The sequence below is a fragment of the Macaca thibetana genome, chromosome 7, assembly GCF_024542745.1.
Source record: "Macaca thibetana thibetana isolate TM-01 chromosome 7, ASM2454274v1, whole genome shotgun sequence".
In the NCBI taxonomy this organism is placed as follows: domain Eukaryota; kingdom Metazoa; phylum Chordata; class Mammalia; order Primates; family Cercopithecidae; genus Macaca; species Macaca thibetana.
This window is the reverse complement of record NC_065584.1, coordinates 86353761-86379033: the sequence shown is the minus strand read 5'-3', so window position 1 is coordinate 86379033 and position 25273 is coordinate 86353761. Positions and strand designations below refer to the sequence as shown.

Below are 25273 nucleotides of genomic sequence, written 5' to 3'. Positions count from 1 at the left end.
TATATCCTTCCAGAAAAAAATTGATGCATATACATATATGTACACACACAGACACACATACATACTTTAAACATTAAAAAGAGATACTGCATGAATATTGCCAATTTTACTTAACTATTTCTCCACCAATGGACATCTAATTTTTTCGACATTCTTGCTATTGCAAATATTTCTACAATACATATATCACTGCATTCTTTTGAGAACATATTCATAAGGTAATTTCCTAGGTGCAGAATCATTGAGTGAAATGAAATTAACATTCTAAATTTTTCTATATATTGAAACACCAACTTGCCAAAAAGATTGTCCCAATTAACATTCCCATCAACTGTGTCTAAGTGTCTGCTCCTTAACTTCACTGCCAATATTGTCATTCTCACTTGTCATAGACTGAATTGTATCCCCCCACCAAATCCACATGTTGAAGCCCCTAACCCCAGGACCTCAGAATGTGAATGTATTAGGGAAATTGGAAATATAGGGCTTTCAAACATTCACTAAGTTAAAATAAGGCCACCAGCTTGAGCCCTAATCCAATCTGACTAGCGTCCTTACGGAAGGAAGAAATCTGGATACACAAAAACACACCAGCGATGTGTACAAATAGAGGAAGGACCACGTGAAGACACAATGAGAAGGTGGCCTTCTGCAAGCCAAGAAAACCCTCAGGAGAAAACAAACTTGCAGACCATTTGATCTTGGATTTCTAGCCTCCAGAACAATAAGGAAATAAATGTCCATACCGAGCGCAGTGGCTCACACCTGTAATCCCAGCACTTTGGGAGGACAAGGCAGGTGAATCACCTGAGGTCAAGAGATTGAGACCAGCCTGGCCAACATGGTGAAACTCCATCTCTACTAAAAACACAAAAATTAGCTGGGCGTGGTGGCATACACCTATGATCCCAGCTACTCGGGAGGCTGAGGCAGGAGAATCACTTGAACCTGGGGTGGAGGTTGCAGTGAGCCGAGATTGCGCCACTGCATTCTAGCCTGGGTGACAGAACGAGACCCTGTCTCAAAAAAAAAAAAAAAAGAAACAAAGAAACAAAGAAAAAAGAAATGTCCATAGTTTAAGACACCTAGTCTGTGGTATTTTGTTATGGTGGTCCTAGCAAACTAACAGACCACTTTCTAAATTTTAGTAATCTCTGTGTATTTTGTATTATTAAAAATTTCCTTCATTGTTTTTAACAAATACTTTATTACTTTATTTGTATAATCCTCTAATCCTTATTTAACCTTTACTTAAAAAACAAGTTGTTTTAACAAATCACGTCCATTTTGTGTTGCTATAACAGAGTACCTGGGATTGGGTAATTTATTTTAATAAAAAAAGAAATGTAGCCAGGTGCAGTGGCTCCTGCCTGTAATCCCAGCACTTTGGAGGCTGAGGCGGGTGGATCGCTTGAGGCCAGGAGTTGAACGCCAGCCTGACCAACATGGCGAAACCCTGTCTCTACTAAAAATTACAAAAATTAGCTGGGCATGGTGGCGTACACCTGTAATCCCAGCTACTCAGGAGGCTGAGGTAGGACAACTGCTTGAATCTGCCATAAGGCAACAAATCAGAGATGGAAGCCTACAAATCAGAGATGCCTGCCATAAGGCAACAAATCAGAGATGGAAGCCTACACTTCTGGTCTGGTTTCTTTTGGTCTCTTCCAATGTCTCTCATCTTCAAAACATAGGAAAAAACTTTGTCCTTAACTACCCTAGTTCACAGAGTCAGAATCCTGAAGTGTAGAAAAGGTAAGCCAAAGGGATTCTTGGAGAGTTCGAAGAGAGAGTCAAGTTCTGACCCAGCCAGAAAAGCAATCATGCAGCATGATTTCATACGATTTGCTTAGTATTTGAAACACTGGAATTTGAGGAAATGAGTATTGCTTTTTTTCTTTGAGACAGAGACTCGCTCTGTTGCCCAGGCTGGAGTGCAATGGCACGATCTCGGCTCACTGCAACCTCCACCTCCCAGCTTCAAGTGATTCTCCTGCCTTAGCCTCCCGAGTAGCTGGGATTACAGGCACCCACCACCACACCCGGCTAATTTTTGTATTTTTAGTAGAGATGGGGTTTCACCAGGTTGACCAGGCTGGTCTCCAACTCCTGACCTCAGGTGATCCACCTGCTTCGGCCTCCCAAAGTGCTGGGATTACAGGTGTGAGTCATTACGTCCAGGCAAGTATCGCTATTTTTATAGTAATACGCTCTTTGCCTAAAAAAATAATTTAAAGACACTGACCAGTGAGAGGCCAAGGCAGGCAGATCACTTGAGGTCACGAGTTCAAGACCAGCTTGGCTAACATGGTGAAACCTGGTCTCTACTAAAAAAATACAAAAATTAGCTGGGCATGGTGGTGCATGCCTATAATTCCAGTTACTCGGGAGGCTTCGGCAGGAGAATTGTTTGAAACCGGGAGGCAGAGGTTGAAGTAAGCTGAGATCGTGCCACTGCACTCCAGACCTGGATGACAGAACAAGACTCTGTCTCAAGAAGAAAAAAAAAAAAACAACAACAACAGAAAAAAAGACATTGACCAGGTCCATTGACCTTTTAGGCCTACGTCCAGTTTAGAAAAACCGAAGAAATGTGTATAGACTTACAATCTCTCAATATCTCCTTGGTTTGGTTAGCCATAATTAAACATGGTTTTTTTTCTACTAAATTCTTTTGGGATCCTTTTACCTGAATGCTGCTTTCTTCATCTTCTCGAGGTGACTGTGCAGGCATGACTTCCACATCTGAATTATCAGATGAGGTATTACGTTTTCTCTTCTTACCCACTACAGGAGTGATGGTGCTAAAAAGGAAAAAACCAAATTCATTTTCAGCGAAGGCAAAGAAAATTTAGCAGTAAAAAAAACATAATTAATGTAAACAATCACATACAAAACTTCCAGACAGTCAATAGGACACACAGCTACTAAACAGGGTGTTTGAAAAAAAGAAGATATTAGGGTTTGTAAACCACTGACTGACCGTTATACCATATTTGACAAATCCTTATTACTGTGTTCACAAATATCTGAAGGAAGGTAGCACAAGATAGAAGAATAAATACCAGATTAAGATGCAGTTCCACTTCTGTCACTACAAGAGCATTAGTTTCATTATTTGTAAATATTAGAGAGATAATACTTGTCCTGACAGTTACTGAGGCTCAAATAAGAAATATAAAACTGTCTTTTAAAAGCTGAAAAATCCGGTACAAATATAAAGCATTATTATATTTGCACCCCAAAGCCTGAAGAATCCCAGAGAGTAAAAGCTAGTAAGAGAGAAGAAGATACAAGACATGGAAGGGAAACAGAGGACACTCAATTATGACAAGATTATGTGGCAAGCCATCACTTTTCTGTCAACACTGCTTAAAGTTAATGGTAGATGCTAAAATCTCCAATTTACAGATGAGATGCAAGAACAGGACAGCTATGTTTCCAGTAGTTCTCTTTTTACTGATGTGGGTGGTAGGAGGTAGTGAGAAATCTCTTTCACAGTACAGTAATACAAAATCAGGACAAATATATGAATGCAGAGTCACAGCTTTTAAAGGTAAAACCCAACACAGTGACTATCTTTCCTGTGCCTTCGTGTTTTCCTCTTAAAATATGCTAATTTCAATTTTCCATTTAACAAATCCTGTAAGCATTAGGACAGAAAAAAGGAAGGCCTTATTATTTTCTATAATAGATCACCTTGAACTATGTAGCTAGTAAATACATGTAAGTTCCTCAACCCATTTTATAAATGAGTGCTCTGCCCTCAAATGTCCCATCAAAACGGCAAAGAGTACTCACTTTAGCTTACTCTTGCCCTTTGTTTTGGAGGTACCAGATGTTTTGTTCTTCTTTGGCTTTTCCTCTTTCAGCCTCTCCCCAGCACTCTTCTTCCTGCGTTTCTTCTCACCTTCCTCCTCTGGCCGAACGCTGGGCAACTCATCCTCATTTAAGACTCGAGGTATGTTCTGCTCACCGCGGGCACGGGCCCTCGCAATGGCTTCTGCTACAATCCGATTTGCTTTCTCTTGCTTCTTCTGGTGTTCCAATCTGCGGTTTTCCTCCATTCCTGTCTTTCCCCCCGAATGAGGAGCAGAGCTTGCTGGTGATGACAAAGCTGCCACTTCACTGGCACTTAGAACTTTAACTACAGAGAGCCCAGAAGAGGCCCCTTGGGAAGAGCCAGCCTATAGAAATAAAGACACTACAATTTCAACTTGCTTGTAGTTAAATGGCCTAAATAAAATCCAGCTGTGAAGCAGGGGGGCTAGAAACTAGTTCTTTAATCCCTCAAGAACCAAGCTCAGACTAAATCTTATTGAACCTACACCTATTTTTTAAAATATATTCTTTTGGTGGGAGAGGGGTGAGAAAAAGCAAGAATTCTGCCAAAATAAACTTCAGTATCTTTTTGTTATGCTTCCATCAATACACATCTCCATTACTTCAGAAAAATTACAACTAATATATCCAATATTGGGCTCTGGCCTAACAGTAAAAAAATTCAAATTCTACACTTGGCCTACCTTTTATCTGCCTGGGGGGCAGAGGGGGGCAAGGGTGGCGGGGGTGGGAGGAGGACTGATCACTTATTTCTTTATATCCTTTCTGAAATATCATTTAAAGGATATCATAAATCATTTTCATTTCACAATAATATTAGGAAAAGACTGTAAATGGAACAATTCAAAAATACATACTAAATAACCTCATATCCCAAACCCAACAATCCCTCTCTAACCTTTTAATAATATAATTAAAATAAGGTTTCCAGGGATGAAAGAATTAAGTCTGCATCTCAGTTCAGAGATACAAAACTAGAGTGGTTACCGAGGGCAACAGCAATGGACTAAGTAGTTTTGTTTTCTTTCTTTGCCTTACTATGTAAGTCTCTCACCTGCGGCTGCAGTACCACCTTGACTGGTACTGAAAGTCTTTGTCCTGGGCTTTGTCCTGGTCCCATTATCTGAGCCTGCTGTACAGAGGACAGAGTCACTGGCTGGGTTGAGGGTGGCTGCTGGGGCTGTGGCTGCGATGATGGTGGTTGTGGTACAATCTGGATTTTTTGCTGTGGCTGCTGCACCTGCAGCTGGATAGTTACTACCTTGGCAGGCTGCCCTTGGGCATTCTTGGCTTGAGTCAGGGCTGCCAGCTGGTTGCCCTGTAACACTATCTTGCCTGGTAGACTCCCTAGCACAACATGCCGATGTCCTTGGGGACCTCCAGACTGTGGCTGCTGGAGGACCAGGGTGATGCGTTTCGATTCACCCTAAAGTGAAGAAAAGAAATTGCAAGAGGAGTACAACATTAAAGAATTGTATACTCTGAAATATTTACACCAGTTTTCTTCATCCTAGAATCATAAAAACTGTGGGTCAGAAGACACAGTACAATTCACTTTGTTCATCATCCTATCTGTCTTGATAGAATCTTTTTTGTTATTTTCAGAGACAGGGTCTCGCTGTATTGCCCAAGCTAGAGTGCACTGGCTATTCACAGGCACAACCCTACTGCTGATCAGCAAGGGAGTGCTGCCCTGCTCGTTTCCAACCTGGGCCAATTCATCCCTCCTTAGGCAACCTTGTTTCCCTTGCTCCTGGGAGGTCACCATATTGATGTCAAACTTAGTGCAGACACCTGATTAGCATAGCACACCAACAGCCCAGAAATCCTAGGCTCGAGTGATCCTCCCACTTCAGGCTCCTGAGTAGCTGGTACTATAGGTGCATGCCACCATGCCCAGCTAATTTTTATTTATTTTTTTTGTAGAGATGAGATCTATGTTTTCCAGGCTGGTCTCGAACTCCTGGCCTCAAGCGATCCTCCAGCCTCAGCCTCCCAAAGCGCTGGGACTATCAGCTGTCCTGACAGAATCTTTTCTATAATGCTTCTGCTCAGTAGGTATCAAGCTATGTTTTTAAAACTCCTGATGAAACGCTATCTTCTAATGCAGCAGTTCATTTATGGAAACCTATTAATACAAAATTCCTTATATTGAATTGAAATCTGCCTCCTTGTAGCTTCTTCCCACTAGACCTACTTTTTTTTTTAAAGACCGGGGTCTCACTCTGTGGCCCAGGCTGGTCTTGAACTCCTGGCCTCAAGCAATCCTCCTGCCTCAGCCTCCTGAGTAGCTGGGATCACAGGTGAGAGATACTGTGCCTGGCTAGTCCTACTTATCTCAATGCTGCGCCCCACCCCCACCAACTCTTTTGGCCCTTTATTCAGATGCTAGAGCCTCTACCTTCTTACACTAGAAACTAACACTTTCACTGAGCAAAGTAGGAGGGGAACAATCTTAGTAATAATACAAAAAAGATATAAATAGCTCTTACAAGTCTTGCAAATATAAAGATAATTCTTCAAAGATGTTTCTTTGTTCCCATAGCATCCCATATTTCTCATAAAACTTTATCACACAATTATTGTGAACTGTTGCTTAATATCTGTCTTTCCTGGCAGACGGTGAGCTCTGTAAGGACAGGGACTGTGTTTGTCTTATTTAGCACCAGCTAGGTACAATGTAAACATGTAGTAAGAGCTCAAAAAATATGTTAACATTAACTGCTTCCACCTAGCAAGTACTTGTTAACATTAACTGCTTCCACCTAGCAAGTACTAAGTATGTGGCTGTCACACTAACTAATAAAAAGCAAAGATGGAATTTAAATAGGCTTTCCCAGAGAAAGCTCTCATGCGCTCGCTCTCTCTCAAAGAGTTGCTGGGCCCTCTATGAAACCAAAATTCACCTCCCCCTTTCACTCAAGTCACCTGGGTAGGTGTAGAGGTCAGTGTAACTGCAGGCTTCAGTGGGGGCCCTGTGGCCCCAGGGTTTCCAGCAGGAGCTGGACCCTTAACTGGCTGGAGGACCAGCTGCTTTACTGGTCGGCTGGGCTGGACAATGCGCTGAACAGCAGCCTGGTTCCCAGGGACCTTGGCGGCCAACACTGTATTACCAGAGACAATGGAAACACCTGGTCGAAGGGGTGTGCCGGTTAGCACTTTGGTAAAAGTGACTTTTCCACCATTGGCTGTGCCTGCCACCAGGGGCTGAGCTGTGCTGGTGATACCTTGGGCCTGAATTTGTGCCACATGGGCACCAGTGACTGAGGAGCTCGGTGGGGCCTTAAGGATAACAATCTTAGGGGCTGACTGAGGTGGCTGCCCTCCAGCACTACTGGAGGAGACAGCTGTGGCAGAGACACCCATGAAAGGATTCCCTTGGCTCAGGATCTCCTGGCTCTTGGAGACCTGCAAAAGTCCTGATGTTGGCGTCGATGTCTGTAAGACAGGTTGGGCTGGCTGCTCCTGGCTGGCAGGCTGAGTGGTATAATCATGCAAGGTTATGGATTCTGGAGCTGGAGCTGTGGATTCTTTGGGAAGTTCTGTGGGAGCTGTTTCCTCTGGTGGAGGGACCAGTTCACTTGCTGATGAATTCCCCACATCACCACCTCCACCATCCTGGTTCATCTGATCCAAGGAGTCCAGAGAGCTTGGCAGTCCAAGGGCTTCCTCAATGGGGTCTTGTGTGACCTGATTAAAGCTGTCATCAGTCAGAGAGTCCAGGCCAAATAAATTTGGGTCATCAAACAGATCCATGATGGGGTCTGCCATCTTGGGAAAGTAATGGAGGGTATTTCTCCAAGGTCTAGGGAGGGAAGGGGAGGGGGGGTACTGGCTCTCCCCTCCCCTCCCCTATTAAGAAAAAAATGTACACAATGTAAGAGGACTACTCTTCAAGTATAGAGGCAAGAAACAAGTGCATGTCAGATTGTCCTGACCTTCATGGAGCAAGATGGCTAGGTCTTCAGAGGAAGATGGTGGAACTCCTGTTGTAGGAATACAAATACAAATGAAAAATAAGCAAAGTTGGTGATCTCAGAAAATTTTTCCTTCTAAGGTACTTTCTTAATATCAAATAGCATGAATATAAGAGGGAAATGTGAGGAAATCTGAGGACGGACATACAGCAGAAAGAACACTCATATTTCTGCTTCAAAACTAAAACTAAAAGAGAAAAATAACAACAACCCCCTCTTGGGCACTTACACCTACAAACTTTAAAGATTCTGTCTGTCAAGAGCATATGGCTGTCTCTCTCTGTTTAACGATTATTATTCTTTGGTAAAGATAAAATTTAAATTCATTTACCTTCTATTTTCAGTTTTTAAGTTAGTAGAACTCAAAAATATGACACAAGAATTACAGTGACTCTACAGATAAAGGTTTCTGGATATATTCTATTTTATAAATATTTCTTGTGTTTTATATATTTTTACTTACTATTGGCAAAAATAACCATCTTTAACCAAGGCTCATAGTACAATCTCACCAAGCTGATTATACAATTTTACCCAGGAAGTTTTGCAACCTTCATTATAGTTAACATATTAATCTATAATAGGGTTTTTGTTCTCAAGTTCCCTCTCAAGAAACCTTTCTCATATTTAAGATAAAAAATGTCAATTGCAAAGGATTCCACATTTTGTTTCCAATTTACATTCCCAACTTCCTCTCTTACCATCTCTTATATGTATCTTACATTCCAGTCCAACTAGACTACACAATTCCCTTAATGCGATTCCTACCTGTGTGACTTTGCTTATGATGCTGTACTTCCTGCCTGGAACACGTCCTCTCCATCCCAACGCCAATAATCTCTCGCAGCTAAAATCCTACCAACCCTCAAAGGTCTTCGAATCCATTAAGTGAGCCCTGAACCTCTGACCCTTTAACAACTGAGCAACTTGTGATGACTTGAATACCCACACCATTGTTTATACCTTATTTAAAGCACTTACATTTAATATTTTATTATAATGACCTAAGTCTGTCTATATCCTCTGAAGGCCCAAATGGTTACTTTGTGCAAATTGTAAAAAGTTGCCTACTTCTCAAGATGCTTGGAAAATTGCCATACTAAATATATAAAAGTTGGTTATGAATGTATGCAATGTACACTCTCCATAACCCTGTACCATGGCCCAGCTCCTCTTTCTCTAGGAGAAAGTTCTTGGATGATGGGGACTATGTCTTATTTGTCTGTGGATCCCTAAAGAACCAGCAGGACATAGCACATATAGTAGCTAATCAAAAAACAGTTAATGAATTATACTTGCTTGCATTATCTGGAGTAAACCATTTGATCCTCACAGAAACTAAATGGTCTTCTTTGATTCTAACATGAGATGGTAAAAAGCTTCCTATCTTGAAAACGTGTCTTATGAATGGCTGAAAGTAGGTTTACAAAATCCATGCCTAGGGTTTTAAGTTCATGAAACTAGTGGAAAAAGGAAAAGCTATCAAAGACAGGGAAGTATGTCACCATATAACCCAAATATATGGAAAAGAAATATCTGTTCTTTGTATATGATGACAATATTTGACAATACAGGAAAGTCTTGCTTGGTAAGACCATTTCTCCTAACTTTTGGAAGACACCAGATAAGAAATTTCAGGGACACAGTCCTGACTGAAGGAGACTTTTCCATAAAACCCCCCATGCTATGTTTTTTTCCTTTCCAACCCATCTCACTTATCATTATAAAACAATATAATATGGGTTAATAGATCAGATACTCCAACACAGACAAAGAGAATAAACACATGAGTCAAAATTACAAAGTATACATGGTAGCTCCAACAATGTTAAACAAGATCTTCCTTGCTTTGGTAATTGTATACTTTTCATATCTCAACCCAAGATCCATACCATCTCCCATTCCTGGCTAGGCTATTCCATCAGCTCATTCCAGCCTCTCATATCTAATATTTGCCTCCAAATTACTCAAAATGGCAATCGGAAAAGTTATGAATGTTTCCTGATTTAACGAAAACCTACTCAATAACTTGATATTAATAAATTTCCTCCCCATTATCATCAACTTTTTTCCAGTATACCTACTTTGGCACCAATTATCTTTCATTCTCTATTCACCATCAGAAGTTAAAGTATCTACAGCTAAGAGTAATATAAAAACAACAGTGAAAGTTTCTTTTCTTTTTTTTTTCAAGACAGAGTTTCGCTCCTGTTGCCCAGGATGGAGTGCAATGGTGCGATCTCAGTTCACCGCAACCTCCACCTCCTGGGTTCAAGCGATTCTCCTGCCTCAGCCTCCCGAATAGGTGGGATTACAGGCCTGCGTCACCACGCTCGGCTAATTTTGTATTTTTAGTAGAGACAGATTTTCTCCATGTTGGTCAGGCTGGTCTCAAACTCCCGACCTCAGGTGATCCATCCACTTCAGCATCCCAAAGTGCTGGGATTATAGGCCTGAGCCACCACACCGAAAGTTTCTACTAAATAGAAGTTTATGTTGCAAATAGTTTATAGCCTGCTCCTTCTTCCACGGAGTATTTTGTTACTTCCATGATTCCTTGCTATTTGTTAATTCTAATGCTCTTCCTTTCCCCCATAATGATCCAATTTTAGGCCTAGATTTTTTTTTTTAAATAGGAGAAACAAGGCTAATGGTTTCTGATGAATCTCCTTACCCCCATATTACTTAGTATAAGCTTTTTAAAGATCAATGCATTATCATTTATCTCTCCCTTCCCAATTTTCGAACCAAATTTCTGCTTCTCCTACTTCGGTCTATGCCTAATAATTTAAAAACCTTGCCACCAAGTATCATTACTTCTCAGTCCCATCATCTCACCTATACTGACCCAATTCATCTCATATTTTTATCCTAGTCTTCTACTTCTTTTCTAGCTCCCATCTTTAAACTGTCCTTGAGTCTTACAAGATTAAACCTTCTCCCAACATACATCTAACTTTTTTTAACCCTCCTTCTACTACTATTTGTGGGTTACTCTGGCTATATCCACAAATGGCTTATTTATTCTACCAAGCTCATCCATCTCATGAATCCTCTCATCCATCTCATGAATTCTCTTTCCTTGATTCAAACCCTAGTAGCAAAAATGAACAGATGTTAAGTGGGTTTCAAGGCAAAGTAACTGCCTAGATAAATAAGTCATACCAACTTTTATCACATTAAGAATGAAAAGCCAGTCTTGGCGCACCATTCCCCCAAAAGAGAAACACATGTATGTGCTCAAAAGAAAAGACAAAATTTAGTGGTCGTACTTAGTCACTTTCCATAATTACAAACTAATGACCAGAATCATGACAGAAATCTTGGAGGGCATGTTGGGGGTGAGGAATGGCAGTGGAAGGGAAAAGTAACAAACTAGTCAGTTAAGGTTAAAATCCAAGGCCATCTATCTAGAATCGCCAAATAACAAACCAATAACCTGTAGAAAAATACTTTATTATATATGCCAGCATAGCCCTTCATTTTATCTCCTTCTTGAAGGTGAAACTACTGCTTCCCCTTGAGACAGGTAAACTGATGTTCTTCTGCAGCTTTACCACCTTTAATACAGTTCTTGATTTTTTTTGGAAATCTAGAGTCCCAAGTCTCTCATTCTTATTCTACATTATTCCTCAACCTTGCCCATTTCTATAATAAACTGCCTGTCCTATAAGAAAGTATTTTGTTTTAATTCTACCCCATATTTTTCCATCTCGATCTGTCCATACCTTTCAACAAAGCAGTGATTCTCAACCAGGGGATGGAGACTAAGGTCCTTAAGAAGGGCTTGTGGAAACTGAGGGTGGAGATAAATGTGCAGTTCTTAAAGGTGCATTCAGCATTATAATTTTATATTTATCAAGTGAAAAAACTACATCTCATTGTTTAGGCTATTTATATTTATTAACACTGGATAAAGCCTTCTTGGCCAGTGAAGATCTGTAAAAGACACATGTGAGGAGTAGGGGGCAGAGAAAGAAACATTCCTGGCTTGGCAGAGTTACCAATATCTTTGGGATGGGATAAGATTTCCTATAGCCTCTCAAAAGGAGTTTATCATAATTTACTGTTTATTAGGGATGAGAAACACTAGAAGAGATTAGTTCAGTCATCTAATAGATAAAATTATGTAAAATGAGCTACAGATATCTATTGCCCACTTATAGATTTCTCTGTAGTGACAACCTCTTAGAAGACAATGAACGAATGCAGTATTGAGCAATGCTGACCTCTTTCTGTAATGTGCACTTTTAGAAAGTACCACTCATGACCACTTAACCTCTAGCTGCTCAAAGGTTCGGAAAAGAATAAACTATTTTATTTACTTCAAAGTATAAATCTTGTTGTTGGAAACTGTATCCTTTCAAGATCAGTTGCAGAGAGACATAAGTACATGTTACTGAAACATAAGATGGGTAGAAGCAGCTTAATTTAAATGAGAAATATCTTGAAAATAAAATAATCCAAACGGCTAAAATGAAAATCACCAACATAATTTTAAAAGGAAAGTATTTTAAAACTGTACCATGAAGACATTTGTGAGACACTAAGGGTCTCAAATCTTATACAGAAATGAAAAATAAACACCCAAAGTGAATGCAATCACAATTTAGGGTCAGTAAAGGATCAGGATGGAAAGACATAGGACCAAATTGGAGCCACTCAGATTTCCTAAGTAGATCAAGATCCTAGGCCATTTTCTCTATCTTCACCATTCTCACTGCCAAATGTGTGGCTACTCTGTTTTTGTTTTCCAATTACTGAAAGAGAAAGCACTCACACCTCAATCAAGGGTATGGTCATTTGGGGGAAAATAAGGCTGGTAAAGTAAGACCTTGTTAATAAATCGGAAAAGCAAAATAGACAACTACGAAAGCTAAAGACATGTATTTTCAGGGGGTAAAGAAGAAACTACAGAGACTCTGTACTCAAATGAAAAAAGGGAAAGGGCGAGGTGAGGAAGTGAGGGGTTGATGGAGAGGAAAACGCGACTGGGGTGGGGGTGGGGGGGACCCGGGTACATTACCTGCTCATACTGCCGGGGTTGGTGCCAGTAAGGTCCATAGAGCAGAGGCGGAAGATTTCTGGTAACTGGAGACCCCAAAATGGAAATTAGGTACATGCACTTGAGGTAAGGAGCTAGCGGGGGTGCCCTCCAGGGTGGGGATGGCCAAGACGGGAAGATGCGGGGGGTGGGGGGTGTGGATGCCCGGGGTAGGAGCAATGTTAGGGCGGAAGCTGCAGGCTGAGAAGCCCGACAAGCCCTGAAGGAGAAAAGGAGCCGTGCCTCACCCCAGTGGAGGAGAGAGGTGGCTTTACCTGCAGCGGCTGTGGGGGGCCGGTTCGCCCCTCTCCCTGTCTCTCCAGCACCAGTTCCCCCTCCTCTTGTGCAACCTAACTTGATGCTCCTGCCCGCCCCGCGCCATCATTGGCTAGAGTGCACTGCCAGTCACCACAGGCGACAAGACGCAAAGCAACGCAAAGGGCGGGACTACGAGGAGCTCCCTTCCCCCTCCTCCGCAGGTTAGGTTGAGAGCGCACGGAGAGGCCTATCCGGTTTCTAGGGCCGAGGCGAAGCCTGCAGCTTGCTTGAAAAAAAGGGGCTGGCCAGAGGAACAGTCTCATAGTACGCGAAACCAGTCCTGGGGATTAAATTCCCTACCATCCACACTGTATTCTTCACCCTAAAGAGTATAAACTTGGGAGGGAGGGTTCCGCGCTAGGCCAGCTCCGCCTCCCTCTGAATCCCCGGCCTTCCAGCAGCCCTGTCAACCCCTCTCCTGTAGTGACTACACTGTATCCCACTACCTAATGAAAGGGGCCAAATCTTCTTCCCTCCATCATGGGAGTCAGCCCAGTTGGAATATGGGGCCTTTTAAAGCACTCTTTCTGCCACAACACATAAGGCTGCCGCATTTTTGACACTCCGACCCTTCGATACCAATATGACTTTTTAGACAGTAATTCCTGGGGCCCTCTAACAATTCCCAACCCTTAGCCCCCTCGAAACAAACACTCCTTACCCTCTAAACTCGGTTTCCTGTTCTCCCATTTCTTGAAACTCAGCCCATTTGACCTTTTAATCAGTGTCCACTTTGCGATGTCACTTGAAATCACTCTAGTTCCCAGTGAGACTAGTCAACCCCAGAATGATGGTGTGCAAGCTTAAATCCACCAAACTTTTTTTTTTTTCCTTTTTTGAGACAGAGCCTCACTCTGTTGCCCAGGCTGGAGTGTAGTGGTGCAATCTTGGCTCACTGCAACCTCCACCTCCCATGTTCAAGCGATTCTCTTGCCTCAGCCTCCCGAGTAGCTGGGATTACAGGCGCCTGCCACCACACCCAGCTAATTTTTGTATTTTTAGTAGAGACAGGGTTTCACTATGTTGGCTAGGCTGGTCTCGAACTCCTGACCTCAAGTGATCCACCCACCCCAGCCTCCCAAAGTGCTGGGATTACAGGCGTAAGCCATCACGCCCAGTAAGTACACTGTTATTAAAAAGAGCAGTTTGGCCAGGTGTGGTGGTGGCTCATGCCTGCAATCCCAGCACTTTGGGAGGCCGAGGTGGGCAGATTGCTGGTACCCAGGAGTTTGAGACCAGCCTGGGCATTATAGTAAGACCTAGTCTCTTAAAAAAAAAAAAAAAAAATTAAGAAAGATGCCAGGCGCAGTGGCTCACACCTGTAATCCCAGCACTTTGGGAGAGCGAGGTGGGCAGACCACGAGATCAAGAGATCTAGACCATCCTGGTCAACATGGTGAAACTCCATCTCTACTAAAAATACAGAAATTACTGGGCATGGTGGCATTCGCCTGTAGTCCCAGCTGCTTGGGAAGCTGAGGCAGGAGAGTCACTTGAACCCAGGAGGCAGAGGTTGCAGTGAGCCGAGATCATGCCACTGCACTCCAGCCTGGTGACAGAGTGAGACTCTGTCTCCAAAAAAAAAAGAGCAAAAAAAGGCCAGGTGCAGTGGCTCACACCTGTAATCTCAGCATTTTGGGAGGCCAAGGTGGGCAGATCACTCGAGGCCAGGAGTTTGAGATCAGCTTGGCCAACATAGTGAAACCCCATCTCTATTAAAAATACAAAAACTGGCTGGGAGTGGTGGCACCCACGTGTAGTCCCAGCTACTGGGGAGGGTGAGGCACGAGGATTGCTTGAATCCAGCAGTGAGCCAAGATCATGCCAATGCACTCCAGCCTGAGCAACAGAGTGAGACAATGTCTCAAAAAAGAAAAAAAAAAGGGGGGAGGGGGGCGGCTTATCTCCTGATCATTAGTTTTCTCTGACAGTATCCTCAACATTGAAATCCTATTTTCTTATACTCTAAGGACACAAATTAGGTAAATCAACTTGCTTTAGATCTCCTATTTTTAAAGATCCTAGCATTACCACTGTCGCTAAAAACACCTAATTACCACTCCTGTAAACAGCAATACTGTTTTCCCATTTACTGTGGCTCAAAACCTCAACAGTCTCTATAACTTCCCCCTGTAGCCACCATCCAATCATTTGCCAAGTGTCACTTATTCTCTTACAATATATAACAAAGATTTTGGAGCTGCCAAAGACTCTGTCAACCTTCTTAGTGTATAATGAGAAAACTGAGGCTTAGAGAGTTGAATGTTTGACTATGAAACTAAGTGGCAAGTTAGGATTCATACATCTGACTCCTATTTCTGCTGCCATCTCCCTTACTTATGTAGTTGCTTGTATAAGAGAAAAGCCTCATAAATAATCTCTCTACTCACCCTACTAATCCATTCTGCAACCAGATTAATATCCTAAAACACAGAATGGCCAAATCAGACTCGTGCTTGAAAATTTTCAAAGGCTCCCAATTACTTAAGACAACATCTTATCTTTCCAGTCTTATTTTCCACTATCCGTCTACATATACTTGCTAGCCAAAAAAAGACAAATTACTATTGTCGTGTTTTTTCTAATCTGAGCCTAATATTGCTGCCTTCAAATTACACACATCTTTCTTTCTTTGCATTACCAAAATCTTACTTACTATCCTCTAAGTTCAACATCAAATGCCTCTTAATTTATTACTTCAATATGTATTGAGTACGTAACATGCTAAGTAATCTGCTAGTATTAGGAATCCAAAAACAAATAAGACATAATCCCTACCCTCAACTCACAGTAAGTAAGAGTGCATTTGTGTATGTATGTGGGAAGAGTTGGTAAAGAGTAGGCAGTATGACAATAGTGACAAATAAAAACAATTATAATACAAGGTGATACATTCAATAAGACCAGCAGGGGCTTAGTAGTTTCTTTTTTATGTTGTCGGGTTTTTTTTCTTGGGAAGGAGTCTCACTCTGTTGCCTAGGCCGGAGTGCAGTGGTACGATCTTGGCTCACCACAACCTCTGCCTCCTGGGTTCAAGCGATTCTCCTGCCTCAGCCTCCTGAGTAGCTGGAATTACAGGTGTCCACCACCATGCCCAGCTAATTTCTGTATTTTTAGTAGAGATGAGGTTTCACCATGTTGGCCAGGCTGGTCTCGAACTCCTGACCTCAGGTGTTCCACCCGCCTCAGCCTTCCAAAGCGTTGGGATTACAGGCGTGAGCCACTGCGTCCAGCCAAGAAAGTAGTTTCTTAAACAATGAAGAAAGGTTACCAAGTGGAAGGGAAAGGTGGGCTGTAAGAAAGGGATATTCAGGCAACAGGGACAGTAAGAGGGAAGGCAAAACAAAGCATAGCAATGAGAAACAGCATGAGACATGTACAGGAAACTCTAGTTCTGTAGTTCAGCCTTGCTAAAGTGTAAATCGCAAAGAAGGAACTGGATGGAGACGAAGTTGAAGGGATAGGTAAGGGCCAGAGCGTGGAGAGCCTTGAATAACATATTAAGGCATTTTCTTTTTTTTTTCTTTTTTTTTTTTTGAGACGGAGTCTCGCTCTGTCGCCCAGGCTGGACTGCAGTGGCTGGATCTCAGCTCACTGCAAGCTCCGCCTCCCGGGTTTATGCCATTCTCCTGCCTCAGCCTCCCGAGTAGCTGGGACTACAGGCGCCCACCACCTCGCCCGGCTAGTTTTTTGTATTTTTTAGTAGTGACGGGGTTTCACCATGTTAGCCAGGATGGTCTCGATCTCCTGACCTTGTGATCCGCCCGTCTCGGCCTCCCAAAGTGCTGGGATTACAGGCTTGAGCCACCACATCTGGCCTTAAGACATTTTCTTACAGGTGGATTAGGAGCCACTGAAACATGGAATAACGTAATCAGAATTACATGTTGTTTAGCTAATTCTGGCTTTAGGGGGTGAGAGGAAACAGGACACAGAAGCAGTTAGGAGGCTCTTATAAGAGACCAGAAAGGAGTTGTATAGTGAATATTTGCTGGGTTTTTTTTTTTTCTGCTCAGCAACCAAAAGGCCCCTTCCTATATTTTCCATGGAAAGCTGGATCTTATCTTCCCATATGGAGCCTGGGGAGATAGGGCTCAATCACCTCCTCCCCTTCCCAGCAAAGAAGAAGTATGCCTGCACATGACCTAGGCTACTTGAAGTGGATACTCCTGCTGGGGAAGTCTTGACTTTGCAGGAGTAATGCAAAGACCCAGGACCAACCAGTTAGAAAATATTTGGCAATGGCAGACACTAGAGTCCAACTGTAACATCCTATATAGACTGGTCAGTGGTGACCTTGACCTTCTCTTTGGTCTTCCCTCCTTTGATTTCATACCATTCTTTAAACCAAGTTCTCTAACATTCCCATTACTTTTTTGAGCCATTCAATATCCTTCCAATAAATTTTCTTTCTGCTTAAGTTAGCCAAAAGAAAGTCAGTTTCCTGGCCCTCAATGGTTAAACGTACTCGGGGCTCAAAAAAAAAAAAAAAAAAAGTTAGCCAAAAGATGATTCCTGTTGTTTGCAACCAAGAATCCTAACACAATGATTAGGGCCTAAATTATAGCAATACGATTCAAAAGATAGTGATGGAATTTTTTATTGCCCTTTTGCTAAGATCAAGTTTTAAAAATCATAATGGGAGGGAAACGACAAAGCCAGAAACACTTAGGGGATAAAAAATCAGTAGAACCTGGAGTTCAGAGGGAAAGAGGAATAGTTTAGCCATATCAAAAATGAGCTGCCTATAGTATGTTAAGTAGTGACATTCAGTAGGAGGTCGATGTATGAGTCTAAAAGTCCAGCTTGGAGATAGATTTTGATAGTTACTAGCAACTAAATGGTAGCTGTAAAAGTGGAGATTACCCAGTGAATGTGAAGAGCAGACCAAGGATAAGAAAAACTGCAAGGCTGGGAGGCCAAGGCTGGAGAATTGCTTGAGCCCAGGAGTTTGAGATCACCCTGGGTAACAAAGGGACACTATTTCTACAAAAAAAAAAAAATTGTTTTTAATTAGGGCGGGTGCAGTGGCTCATGCCTGTAATCCCAGCACTGGGAGGTGGAGGCAGGCGGATTGCTTAAGCCCAAGGGTTCAAGACCAGCCTGGGCAACATGGCGAAACCCTGTCTCTACAAAAAATACAAAAATTAGCCAGGCGTGTGACACAGGCCTATAGACCCAGCTGTTTTGAGGGCTGAGGCAGGAGGATTGCCTGAGCCCGGGGAGCTGAGGTTGCAGTGAGTCAAGACTGTGCCACTGTACTTTAGCCTGGGCAACAGAGTCTGACCCTGTCTCAAAACAAAATTAAAAAAAAAATGAACCAGGCATGGTGGCACATGCTGTGGTCTCAGCTACTTGGGAGGCTAAGGTGGGAGGATTGCTTAAGGCTGCAGTGAGCCAAGTTCATGACACTGCATTCTAGCCTGGGTGACAGACCCTATCAGAAAGGAGAAAAGAGAGAGGGGAGGAGAAGGGAGGAGAGGAGAGGAGCGGCGAGGGGAGGAGAGGGGAGAAAGGAAAGAAAGGAAGAAAGAGAACAACTGCACAAATATTGTTGGGAGAGACGAGAATGTTAATGTCTGTGAAGAACTGGAGAACCCATATCCATTCCAAAGAATGTAGCTGCAATTCACCTCTAATTAAGTCCTGCCAAATGGAAACACATATCCAAGGTTGAAAGAAAACCTCAGATTTCCCAAAAGCCAGAAATGTAGAGTTTTACGTAAAATCTTTTAGGTTTTGACTGTAAATCACTATTTTTTTAAGAAAACTAAACACTATGCAGGATAAAGAAAACACTTAGCTAAGCCGGGCGCGGTGGCTCACGCCTGTAATCCCAGCCCTTTGGGAGGCTGAGGTGGGCGGATCACGAGGTCAGGAGATTGTGATCATCCTGGCTAACACAGTGAAACGCCATCTCTACTAAAAATAGAAAAAATTAGCCAGGCGTGGTGGCGGGCGCCTGTAGTCCCAGTTACTCAGGAGGCTGAGGCAGGAGAATGGCGTGAACCCGGGAGGTGGAGCTTGCAGTGAGTCGAGATTGCGCCACTGCAGTCCAGCCTGGGCGACAGTGTGAGACTCCGTCTCAAAAAATAAATAAATAAATAAATAAATAAAAAGAAAAAGAAAGAAAACACTTAGCTGGAGACCCAACTGAGATTTTTAGTGGGGTGAGAAAAGCTGAGGAGGAACCCAGGAAAACATCAGAAATTAAGAATCAGAATAATGCCTTCTTAAGAAGGTAGGGAAAAAACAGCTAGAGAAACAAGACAGTGCAGTGTCATAGAAGCAGAGAGTAGAGATTTGCAGGGGAAGAGTGATCAATTACATCAAACAAAGCAAAAATGTCCAACAATATAAGAACTTTAAAATGTCCACTGGTTGTAATAATTGAAAGCCTTTCTGATACCTACTTTCCACTGTCAAACCAGAAGTAATCTGTCCATGTGAATTTTCATAGCATTGTGTGTAGTCCTCTTTTAGGATAATTATCTTTTACTTTATATTTTACTTACATTTGTACATGGAATAATGAGCTTTGAAGTCCAAGGGACCTGGGTTCAAATTTCTGTCCCATCAAGAAAATTAACTTTTCTGAGTCTAGCTCATTCCTCTACATAAAGTAGATAACAGTATTAAGTTACAGGGACATTTATGAGGATTAATGAAACAACAGGCACAGTACCTGACACATAACTGCTAAGTCCTAGTAGGTACTCGACAAATGTTGGATAAATTGGAAAAGAAGTTGTTTTTGCCAATATCTGTACCTAGCATATAGTAATCAGCCTGAGAGAGGATCACTACCTAGATTAATGGCCTCCAAAATAGTTTAGCTTCAGTTGGCTAATACCTATGAGCTTGAGTGCACACTCTAGCTCTCTCTCCCTTTATATTAAATCTAATTTAAGGTGAACAGGAATAGCTACATTCTAGATTCTAGAGTCTGAAGATCATGTTCAACTAAATGGCTTTGGTCAGCCTAAGCCTGTTCTAGATGTTCTATGTCACTAGTATCCAATTTTGAGTGGTGAGACTTCACACTCTAAAGGATCCAAGGAAGGGTCATAAAAATTGCAAAAACACTACTCCCACCCTCAAATGTATTTTTTTCCCATGGCTTACAGGACACCACACTTTTCAAGTTTTCCTTCAATCTATGTAACCACTGTTTTTTTTTTTAAACCATTTATTTGCTACTTTTTTCCTATACCACCCCTTAATTGAAGTTCACTTTGGTCCTAGGCCTTCTTTTCATTCTATACTTCCTTTTCACGGATGTCTAATTCCAATACATCACCTCAATTATTATTATTTTCTTCAATAAATTATATGCTTATGTCTCTCACATCTCTGGGCAAGATGTCACCTTTGAACTCTAGATCTGTATATCCCTCTGCTTACTCCATAGTTTTTCTTGGTAGACTCTCCAGTTCCCCCATCCTCATCCCACCACATGTGCACATACACAAACTGGTAATCATTCTCCAGCATCTCCTATCCAGTCATGGTTGCACAGACCAGAAACCTACCTTACTACCCATACCCAATATTTTAAATTCCCATCTTTACCTCCTAAATATCCCTCAAATCCATCTACTTCTGCCTTTATTACCCTTTGGCTCAAAAGATGGCTCAATTTACCATCTTCGTTTCCCTGGACTATTGCAATTACCTTCTAACTGGTTCTCTTCCATTCTTCCACTTTAATTCTTATTTATCCTTCAGAGCTTATTTCAACAAAAAGTTGGGCCAGGTGCAGTGGCTCACGCCTGCAATACCAGCACTTCGGGAGGCCGAGGCGGGTGGATCATAAGGTCAGGGATGCAAGACCTGCCTGGTCAAGGTGGTGAAACCCTGGCCGGGTGTGGTGGCTCACATCCGTAATCCCAGCACTTTGAAGACTGAGGCAGGTGGATCACCTGAGGTCACGAGTTCAAGACCAGCCTGGACAATATGGCGAAACCTCATCTCTACTAAAAACAATTTTTAAAAAAAATTAGCCAAGCGTGGTGGTGTGCGCCTGTAATCCCAGCTACCCGGGAGGCTGAGGTGGGAGAATTGCTTGAACCTGGGAGGCAGAGGTTGCGGTGAGTCAAAATCGTGCCACTGCACTCCAGCCTGGGCGACAGAGCGGGATTTGGTCTCAAAAAAAAAAAAAAAAAAAAAGTGAGCTGGGCGCAGTGGCTCACACCTGTAATCCCATCACTTTGGGAGGCCAAGGCGGGTGGATCATGAGGTCAGGAGTTTGAGACCAGCCTGGCCAAGATGGTGAAACTCCGTCTCTACTAAAAATACAAAAATTAGCTGGGCGTGGTGGCAGGCACCTGTAATCCCAGCTACTCGGGATGCTGAGGTAGGAGAATCACTTGAACCTGCGAGGTGGAGGTTGCAGTGAGCCGAGATCACGCCACTGCACTCCAGCCCGGCAACAGAGCTAGACTCCTTCTCAAAAAAAAGATGGTGAAATCACGTCTCTACTAAAACTACAAAAATTAGCCAGGTGCGGTGGCAGGCACCTGTAATCCCAGCTACTCGGGAGGCTGAGGCAGGAGAATTGCTTGAACCCGGGCAGCAGAGGTTGCAGTGAGCCAAGATCATGCCACTGCACTCCAGCCTGGGTAACACAGTGAGATTCCGTCTCAAAAAAAAGAAAAGAAAAGAAAAGAAAACAGTTTTCCTTGATTTCCCAAACTAGTAACAGCTAAAATTGTTGAATGTACATTACATGCCAGGCACTCTTCTAAGCAATGAAAACGTATTAACATATTTAATTTTCTTTTTTTTTTTTTTTTTTTTTGAGACAGGGTATCATTCTGTCACCCAAGCTGGAGGGCAGTGGCACCATCTCAGCTCACTGCAACCTCTGCCTTCCAGGCTCAAGCAATTCCTCTGCTTCAGCCTCCCAAGCAGCTGGGACAACAGGCACACGCCACTATGCTCAGCTAGTTTTGCATTTTTGGTAGAGACGGGGTTCCGCCATGTTGCCCAGGCTGGTCTGGAACTCCTGGCCTCAAGTGATTGGCCGGCCTCAGCTTCCCAAAGTGCTGGGATTACTTTGGCGTGAGCCACAGCTCCTGGCCTCTTACTTAATTTTCTTAACAAGACCAAAATAACTATCTCTATTTCACAAATGTAGAAACTGAGGCACAAAGAGATAATACCTTGCCCAATATCCTACAGCTAGTGAAAAGTGGTACCAGATTCAGATTTAGGCAGTGTAGCTCCAGAAGACACATTCTTAACCACTGTACTATACTATGCTCTAGGTTACATGCCCCATTATAAATTCTTTTATAACATCCAGTACTTCTCCTTTGTTGTAGAGATTGAATAACTGATTATATAATTGTTTGACATCTACTCCCTCTCCCCCATTAGAATGCAAGTTCCACAAGGGTAAGGGCTTGCGTATGGCTTGTCCATTACAGTATTCCCTTTGCTTATCAGGTGGTAATGGGCATTCAATGTATTTTTGTTGAAGGAATGCACTGAACTTCTAGTCGAAGGTGTGTGGGAGAGAGGTTTCTGGGCCAAAGCAATGGCTTCCCTCACTCAGACTGCATGACAGCAAAAAGGCAGTAGCAGTTTCCTACTAGAAACATTCAGAAGAAGTATCATAAAATCACAAGCACCTTCACTTTTTAGTAGCTGTAGCAGACACAGCTTTTACATAGAACAAAAGGGGTTGTATGGCACTACATATAAAAGACTGTTTTTTAGAGTGAGGTACTCGCTGTTGACAGTAATGAAATGTTAGTTACCCCATTAGGTTTAGGACTATAATGCCTCAATGGTGACCAATTCCAGCTGTGGTCAGAAGTGAATGGATGACACTATATCCTATGTTTTTTTTTTTTTTTTGAGACAGCGTCTCCCTCTGTTGCCCAGGTTGGAATGCAGCAGCACGATCTCGGCTCACTGCAACCTCCTCCCTCCAGGGTTCAAGCGATTCTCCCACTTCAGCCTCCTGAGTAGCTGGGATTATAGGCACATACCACCACGCCTGGTTAATTTTTGTATTTTTAGTAGAGACGGGGTTTAACCATATTGGTCAGGCTTCTCTCAAACTCCTGACCTCAGGTGATTAACCCGCCTCAGCCTCCCAAATTGCTAGGATTACAGGTGTGAGCCACTGCGCCCGGCCGGATGACACTATATCCTTATGACTCAAAAACAGAGCACGGATTCTTTTCTTTTTTTCTAAGTCAACCTCATTGCAGATTTTTTTCCCAGTAAAATCCTCAAGTTTTGGCCTAAGTCTGAAGACAGAAAATAAGAGCCTAATCTTTGAGGAACATTAGACTTAGGTCAAGTTTGGACTAGATCTGGAGAAGCTGCTCTTCACTGGCTCATGGTCACTAAGGTGAAAATAATACTGTCTCCTAGATGAGAAATCTCTAACTGGGCCAATGTTCACCTTATACTACCACTTTTGGGTATCCAACATAGTAACAATATATATTAATTTAGGTAACAGATTCCTGTCCTCTTCATGCTCCCCCACATGCATTCCTGCATGCCCTATTTTAACTGAGCCAAGTACACATAAATGTGTTCAGCCTAATAGAAAAATATAAATATTTACTTAATTCAACCAGAGACTATAAGGAATTGTTTTCACTGCAATAATTATGCTAAAAGAGTATGTGTGGGAGGAGAAACATCATAAAGTACTGTTATTATCAGACTTGTGCCTAAAAACTGACCCCAGTGACATGGGATTCATGAAATTTTAATGGGCTAAACTGACTTGCATTGGCTAAAAAAGTGAGTTACATGCAAGACTGACCAAGTCATTTTCCCCTGTACAGCTTAAAATATTTCACATAATCTTATCTTCAAAATAACTAAGTTAAATAAAAGAAACAAACTATTTATTCTTTTCCCTTTTAACAGAGATACAAAGACAAAAATAAATCTTACATTCTCAAGGTTCTACAATTGCTAAAGGCATAGCTTTAACAAGCTACTGAATACCTACCTACCTGTCTAGTGTTCTGGTCAAAGACAGTTTGCACACAGGGGTCAGCACTGAACTTTGGTTTGGTTTTGTTTTGTTTTTTTTTTGAGATGTAGTCTCACTCAGTCGCCCAGGCTGGAGTGCAGTGGCTCAATCACAGCTCACTGAAAGCTCCGCCTCCCAGATTCAAGCGATTCTCCTGCCTCAGCCTCCTGAGTAGCTGGGACTACAGGCGCGCCACTACCCCCAGCTAATTTTTTTTTTTTTTTAATTTTTAGTAGAGACGGGGGTTTCACCATGTTGGTACGGCTGGTCTCAAACTCCTGACCTCATGATCCGCCTGCCTCGGCCTCCCAAAGTGCGGGGATTACAGGCCTGAGCTACCGCGCCTGGCCCAGCACTGAATTTTTAAAAGGAGGGAGGCTGGGCCAGGCGCGGTGGCTCACGAATGCAATCCCAGTACTTTGGGGGTCGAGGCGGGCGGATCACGAGGTCAGGAGATTGAGACCATCCTGGCTAACATGGTGAAACCCTCTTTCTACTAAAAATACAAAAAATTAGCCGGGAGTGGTGACGGGCGCCACCTCCCACTACTCGGGAGGCCGAGGCAGGACAACGGTGGGAACCCCGGAGGCGGAGCTTGCAGTGAGACGAGATCGCACCACTGCACTCCAGCCTGGGCGACAGAGCAAGACTCCGTCTCAAAATAAATAAATAAATTAATTAAATAAATAAATTAAAAAGAGGGAGGCTGGATAATAAATGGGGCTTTGAAGTCAGACCAGAGTTCCTCTTACCCTTGGTTGTGTTACCTAACCTCACAGTCTTTTTTTATTTTCCCTGTAAAATGAAACTAGCACCACATACATTTCAGAGTTATTCTAAAAATTAAAAGATAACATACAATGCTTGGCACATAGCAGGCAAATAAAAAGGAATTTATTATTCTCCATGCAATATTTTTAAACAGTACCACTGAAGGCTTCTCTCAAAGCAAAATTACTCCTCAGAGACTTGGCAGAGCTGATCTGTTAGGCAGAATGGAGGGATACCGAAATAGATGTAAAAGTTTCACAATTATATGGCAGGACTGCTGGGCAGGATGAAAGCACTCCAGTACTACCGTGC

General features: G+C 42.6%; 1 protein-coding gene across 7 annotated transcripts in view; it reads right to left on the bottom strand.

Moving 5' to 3' along the window:
• Window positions 1-25273, bottom strand: part of CHD8 (chromodomain helicase DNA binding protein 8) — a 68969-nt gene that overhangs the window by 36675 nt on the left and 7021 nt on the right. For 2 of the 7 annotated variants that reach the window (XM_050796479.1, XM_050796481.1), the window contains exons 1-4: window positions 6772-7686; window positions 4898-5269; window positions 3802-4187; window positions 2690-2804 (exon numbers count right to left, since the gene is read on the bottom strand). In XM_050796479.1, the coding sequence (XP_050652436.1) occupies window positions 2690-2804; window positions 3802-4187; window positions 4898-5269; window positions 6772-7614 (1716 nt within the window). In that variant the 5' untranslated portion in view covers window positions 7615-7686. Of the gene's footprint in view, window positions 1-2689; window positions 2805-3801; window positions 4188-4897; window positions 5270-6771; window positions 7830-12846; window positions 12912-13139; window positions 14276-25273 lie in introns of those variants that run through there. The other 5 variants (XM_050796482.1, XM_050796483.1, XM_050796485.1 and 2 more) reach the window with 5 other exon arrangements.